Genomic DNA, 7,453 nt, shown 5'->3' on the forward strand with positions numbered 1-7,453 from the left:
ACCTCGGGATCACTCCGTCTGCTTGTTCTGCTTGAGTGTTCTCCGCAAAATGCTCCAAAAGGACAGCTTCTCTTCAAGCACCCTCTCTTCATTCTTCTACCAACTCCAGACCTGTAAAAGATCAAAAAGGACTAGACTGACACGGATTAAGGACTCGAATCAATATGAAAACACCTATACAATGATGTGAAAAACACCATATATCAATTGGGATAAGGAAGAGACGAAAGAAACTTCTTCCACCAACTTCACCAACCGCAGGAGCGACCGTAAAGGGAAGGGCATCTACAAGCATAACTTGGGTGCTCAATCTATTGCCACTCTGGGAGATCGCATGGTAAGTGATATGGAGATGCACACGAGGTTAAGTTTTAAGTCTAAATCATTGATATAGCACAAAAAAAAAAAACTCTAAATCATTGATACAATGGCTCCACCACCATTCCCTCTTGGTATGGTCTCACGTGCACTCTCAACCCCACGGTTCCCTCTTTTTAAATGGTATTTACTAAAAAAAATTGGCTCGTGGTTCTTTGAGATCAATCCAAAAAGATATCAGAACAAATTTTATATTGTTCATCGTTAAAAGCATTACTCATGATAATGTTAGCAAATTAAAATTCAATTAATAGACCAAATAGTCCTCTAAAACTTTATATGCATATTGACATATTTTAGTAACTTTACAAGAAACTTTTGATTTGCTGATTGCAAGTATGATGTCAGAGAAAGAGAGGCTAGACTGGTTGATAAAAGCCCAAATTAGATAAACGGGCTGATGTTTAGTAGGATTGAAACAATTGAGCCCATTTTGTGTTTGCTGTTTTTAAATATCAATGTTTTTACTTTGTCTGTTGTTAACACACATCTTGACATCCTGTTATCTATGTTTAAGACATGTTGGAAAAGTACAATGTCTCAAGCTCTAGTTAGTCTTTAGATCTAGAAGAAAACATTTTTAGTCTTCAGATCTAGAAGGAAACGTATAATTAGTCGTTTAATCTATAGCAAAGAAAGATTAATATATTAGCTACAAGTCCCATCCTCATGTTTAAAACACGCTTTTTCTTCTTTTATATTAGGAGGACATACGATAAACAAAGGGTAATTTAGGTAAATATAACATTTGACGTGCCACTTGTTTTTCTAAGTGTAACAACAATGAGCCTGATGTATTTTTTTTTTCGCCTTGGCTGGCTCCTCAATATACTTTAATTTGGTGTTTTATTGATCTCTCTGTAGCCATTTTCCTTTAAAGCTTCATCTATGTGAAATCAACTTCTTAGAGTTTAGAAGCTTCATCTACTAATCAGTGCCTTTCTTTATCAGTTTCTATAACCTAAGCTTCATGCCAACTCGTTACATGATGAATATATTGTTTTATGTATCCATGATTGAGCCTTTCACTACAAGAAAACAGCGGCATACTGAGGGAAAAAATCGTCGGTATGTCGTCGGAATAACGTTATTCCGACGACATACCGACGATTTTTTCCCTCAGTATGCCGCTGTTTTCTTGTAGTGAAAGGCTCAATCATGGATACATAAAACAATATATTCATCATGTAACGAGTTGGCATGAAGCTTAGGTTATAGAAACTGATAAAGAAAGGCACTGATTAGTAGATGAAGCTTCTAAACTCTAAGAAGTTGATTTCACATAGATGAAGCTTTAAAGGAAAATGGCTACAGAGAGATCAATAAAACACCAAATTAAAGTATATTGAGGAGCCAGCCAAGGCGAAAAAAAAAATACATCAGGCTCATTGTTGTTACACTTAGAAAAACAAGTGGCACGTCAAATGTTATATTTACCTAAATTACCCTTTGTTTATCGTATGTCCTCCTAATATAAAAGAAGAAAAAGCGTGTTTTAAACATGAGGATGGGACTTGTAGCTAATATATTAATCTTTCTTTGCTATAGATTAAACGACTAATTATACGTTTCCTTCTAGATCTGAAGACTAAAAATGTTTTCTTCTAGATCTAAAGACTAACTAGAGCTTGAGACATTGTACTTTTCCAACATGTCTTAAACATAGATAACAGGATGTCAAGATGTGTGTTAACAACAGACAAAGTAAAAACATTGATATTTAAAAACAGCAAACACAAAATGGGCTCAATTGTTTCAATCCTACTAAACATCAGCCCGTTTATCTAATTTGGGCTTTTATCAACCAGTCTAGCCTCTCTTTCTCTGACATCATACTTGCAATCAGCAAATCAAAAGTTTCTTGTAAAGTTACTAAAATATGTCAATATGCATATAAAGTTTTAGAGGACTATTTGGTCTATTAATTGAATTTTAATTTGCTAACATTATCATGAGTAATGCTTTTAACGATGAACAATATAAAATTTGTTCTGATATCTTTTTGGATTGATCTCAAAGAACCACGAGCCAATTTTTTTTAGTAAATACCATTTAAAAAGAGGGAACCGTGGGGTTGAGAGTGCACGTGAGACCATACCAAGAGGGAATGGTGGTGGAGCCATTGTATCAATGATTTAGAGTTTTTTTTTTTTGTGCTATATCAATGATTTAGACTTAAAACTTAACCTCGTGTGCATCTCCATATCTTATCATTATTTTTGTTAGTCGTCTACTTCTCTTGTTTTCAACTGCTATAAATGTATATAAGATTTATATGATCTATAATTGAGAAGGAGAGGATGAAAAATCACGAGAGAACCAAAGGGGGCAAAAAAACATGTCAATCAGAGCCTCAGAACCTTTGCTGGATGTCACGATTTCTGCATGCATCTGTCATTTTACGTGACATACTGACATGGGTGCATATATAACTACATCATGATGGTCTAGTGGTTGCATGACAAGTTTTAGGATTGGAAAACTCAAGCAGAATTTTTGAACTGAGACGTCAATTACAGTTAACCATCATAAATATCTTTTTTTTTTTGTATACCTTTTTTTTGTGTGCACCAACCATGATAAATATCTTAAGTAATTTTTTGTAAGCGAATCTTATAGGTTTATCTTGACATACATATCAATTATCATCACGTATATGTGTATATTAATTTTGTAATGATACCACAAGAATGGATCCTCGTGACATAGAACAACGAAATATCCATAAATTTAGGCTGCATACTGTATACTGCCTGCATATACTGTATCATATAAAGTTTTTTTTGATTAAAATATGATTTATAGATTGGTTGTCCTATCTAGCTAGAGTAACAAAATTTACAAAGTAATATCAACAGATCTTGCTTAAATTTTAAATTTTTCTAATTGCTTAGCTAAATTCTATTTAAATATATGGAGTACTATATTTTGAGATTTTGAAGTAAAACATTGTGACGGCAAGGTTTCTTTTTTTGTAGGAGTAAATATTTTCCTCCCGCGGTTTACTAAATCTCTCTTTCAAAAAACAAACAAAAATGCCAACTATTTAAAAATATGCTAAAGACTGGTCGAAACTTGGTTTTCAACTTTTAAAACAAATAATTTCAAGATCAGGCCATCATATCTATACATTTTAAAATATAACTAGAGTTTGACTCGTGCGCCTGCGCGGATTTCATTTTTTTTTGTATAAACTGTTTAATAACATTTTAAATATATAAATTATTTAGATATTTTTTGGTTCCTGCGAAACAATCCGGACCAGGAAGGACCTGATTCGAACCTCGTCTGGAATTTTATAATATCCTAATGGAGTTTAGTTTTAAAACTCAAAAACCCCTATATCCAAAAAATTGATTCATACTCGAATGAGTACGTGGATACCAATGTCTAACTGATTTTGTAAGCAAATAAAAAAAATTGTAACCGGTTTGAATTTTTTTCTTTGTTAACTGGTTTAATATTTTTCGCGAACAATTTCATTTATGCTTGTGAAATTATTATGGTTAACACGTAAAATAAATGATGTTGAATTGCTATAGTAAATACAATTAATGAAATAATTAGTAAGGATGAAAAAATGAAGATGTGATCAAACACTTTAAAGTAGGTAAGTTTTGTTTTTTACTTTGTAATATTACAATATCAAATTAATTATAAAAGACAATAAACAAAGTAGTTATAAGTAGTTAAAAAAGGAATGACATTTTACTAAGAAATCACTTAAAAATATGCAAGTATTATTTTGTACTTCAATGTTAATAGAATAAATGTTTACACATCACATTCTTATTATGTATATGTTGTAATTCATTGTTTAGAATAGCCAATTGCATTAGTTGCTTGTTAATATATATATATATATATGTATATATATATATATACATTGTAAAAATAGTTATCTATAATAATGAAGAAATAAAATTATATAAATATTTATAACTTTACATATATAGTGATATAAATATACACTTTATATATATAATTATTTTAGAGCTTCCATCAATCTTTATTAAAATAAAATGTTGTTATTATTTGTAAATATATAAAAACATGAATAGAAATTAAAACAACAAATAAGATGTACATATAAATTCCATTCATTTCAGTTTAGATGATGTTTTAGGTATTAAAATATTAAAAGATCAAACTTGTAAGATAATTTGTAAGTGAATAAATGGGTCATTAATGTAATATAGTATAAATTAGAAATAGCCAATTAACATAAGTTTCCAGATTAAATGGTTAAAATGTTTTATAAGTAAATAAGTGGGCCTATCTAATAGACTCAAAATTAGACATGTTTAGGTTCTTTTGTGAATAATGACGTGTTTCCAAGTAAAATGCATTAGATATATATATATATATTGTTTGATCTGAGTGGGATAGGTTTAATAAAAAATCTTAACAGCATATGTTTTGAGTTGTGATTTGAACGTGAACAAAACAGAATATACATTTTTTAATTTTTTTGATTTACATTTCTACTAGGTTTTTTCCTGCAAGTAACTTTTTAAACTTAACTTATATTTAAAATAAATTTTATTAAATATTATAGATTTTACTATTTTTTTACTAATATTTAATATAGATTTGATATATATTAAATTAATTTGTATAAAACTAATAAAAATGATATAAAATTGTATAATTATCAAAAATTTAGCCTAAACAATATTTATAAAATTTGTAGATATATAAGAAACTAATGATCTTACGATTAGATATTTAAATTTTAAAAAAATTGTAGAAATTTTTGAAAGTTTTAGTAATACAAATTGTATAATTATACAAAAATAATAATATTTCGAAATTTAAAATGTTATATATGAATATATTTATTTTATAGATAATGTATGAGTTATTACCATATTTTAAAAAAGTTTACCAAAAAGAAATATCAATATTAAATGTAATATATGAATTATTACCATATTCTTATAAGTTTGCCAAAATATAATTCAACATTAAATGAAATTATCCATGTCATATTTTTTCGGAAACCATGTCATCAATTTCAGTAGTCATGTCATATTTGTTTTGTGAAATTGACTGTACAAAGTACATGTGGCAAAATCACTTCACAAATATAGTCTAGGGGATTATTGCTAAAGGGTTCAAAACAGTATATTCATTTTTTATGTAAGTGAAACGTGATTTACAAGAGATATTGTATGTTATTAAGGGAAACCAAACCTTTAGGTAACAGTATAGTATATATGCGAGAGATATTCGTTTGGTCTGTAAATTAAATTTAGCTGGTTTATTAATATTCTAAAATCTCTATATTAAAAGCTGTGGTATAGATATGTAATTATTGAAGAAAACTCATGGGTTATTTCTTTTTGTACTCCTGTTTTAATAGATTAGACTAGATACGCAGGTCAAATAATAATAGTTAAAGAGAAATAAACGAAAAAATAATGAACTTCAGTGAGGCAAAATCTCTATTATTATGAAAAACTAGAGGTGAAGAAGGAACGATGCTGGTTCGGTAACGAAGTAGACATCGAAGCTAAGTCAGATTCTTCTGTCATGTGGTTGTTGTTTGGTCGGGCATTGCTTTCAGTAATCGCGTTTGATCGGCTTATCTTCAACGCACGTGCATGTTCGTGCTTTCCACGCGCCGGTGGCCCCTAAATGATTCTCCGCTTTCAAAGAGATTACAAAAGCAAGATGGCAGGAAAGGAGTCAAAAGCAACGACACACTTAAACCCAATATCATCATCTCCCTGCTAACAAGTAGTATTAAGCAATATTCATAATTATTGATCGATGATTTAGATTTGTGATCCTTATCGCAAATGATAATATGGATGAAAAAGAAAAAAAAAAAAAAAAAAAAAAAAAAAGGATGAATTATTAGGTGATACCACATATCTACCTTGTTATACCGTACCATAGGTAAACCCCTTGTAGATATTTCATCAATATATGAAAACATAAAATGAAAAATAAAAGAGAGAAGTAAAATACCTAAAACATTCATGAGAAAAATTTATCACATATCTCAATAATTATTAGTGGAGTTTAAATATTACATTTTAATTAAGTAATTAATTTTTAATTTTATTTAGTTTTGATATGCTGTTAATTTCTTAGAATCGGGATCTATAACTTATTCCACCATTATCTAAAAATTATCTGAGGATATCCACACACTGTTACAATATACCACCGAGATATATAAACTATATAACAGTAAACACTATTTGTAACTAAACCAACGTTTTAAAATATACACAAAACCGAACACTAAATAACACATCATAAGAACTAGATTTTTTCATAATCCCAAGTTCACAAGTATATCACGATCTCAAAAGAAAAATGCTAAGCTCCTGTCCATAGCTACCCTCTGGGTTAACCATATGAAACGCATCCGAGTCACTAGACCCCGTGACTCGCTCAAACTTCGCCCTCAAATACAACGTCTCACCGTTTGGAACCACCCCTGCGCCAACGGAAACAGACTTCATCAACCGGAGAAACACGACGTCGTTTTCAGTTACCTCTCTCTTCACGGCGAACCCAACTTTCCTTCCGTTGCAGTACATAGACCAAACCGGCACGTCTAAGATATTAGACCGGCGGTTGCTTTTGCTCCGGAGAGCGATTCTGAGAAATCCCTCCTCCATCTCACGAGCTAGAGCCGCCGTAGGAACGGCTAGCTCGAGTAGGAGGAGAGGTGGCCGAGACAACGGATGAGTGTCGTCTTGGAGGCAGAAGCTGACGTGGCCATGACGGTGACCGAAGAAAGTTCCGGTAATAACTGCACCGGTTTTGTCGGAGGAAGAGGAAGAGACGGTGTCGTCTTGGTCGGAGGGAGGAGATTGGTAAGTGCAACAGTATGGGATTAAGCACTCGATAAGGGAACGTAGGGTTCGTCGGAGACGGACTTCACGGGCACAGTCAACGTTGGTCGGAGAGTTAATGACTCGCAGATGGCTGCTTCTTTCTCTTCCCAAGTCTACCATCGTTCTCATATTGCTGGTACTTGATGGTGTAAAGTATAAGAAGATAATTGAGTTTGATGTAGAGAAATGAGAGGAAGTTTGATGATATACTTATATAT

General features: G+C 31.4%; 1 protein-coding gene across 1 annotated transcript; it reads right to left on the minus strand.

Moving 5' to 3' along the window:
* Positions 1-6,485: 6,485 nt before the first annotated feature.
* On the minus strand, positions 6,486-7,453 carry LOC106298446 (protein MIZU-KUSSEI 1). Its single transcript, XM_013734573.1, has one exon. The coding sequence runs from the start codon at positions 7,362-7,364 to the stop codon at positions 6,690-6,692; it is 675 nt and encodes a 224-aa protein (XP_013590027.1). The 5' UTR covers positions 7,365-7,453; the 3' UTR covers positions 6,486-6,689.

This window comes from Brassica oleracea, chromosome C6 (genome assembly GCF_000695525.1).
Source record: "Brassica oleracea var. oleracea cultivar TO1000 chromosome C6, BOL, whole genome shotgun sequence".
In the NCBI taxonomy this organism is placed as follows: domain Eukaryota; kingdom Viridiplantae; phylum Streptophyta; class Magnoliopsida; order Brassicales; family Brassicaceae; genus Brassica; species Brassica oleracea.

Bases quoted from the DNA above. Each gene is read 5' to 3' on its own strand.
- LOC106298446 (XM_013734573.1), bottom strand. From the start codon at position 7,364: ATGAGAACGATGGTAGACTTGGGAAGAGAAAGAAGCAGCCATCTGCGA.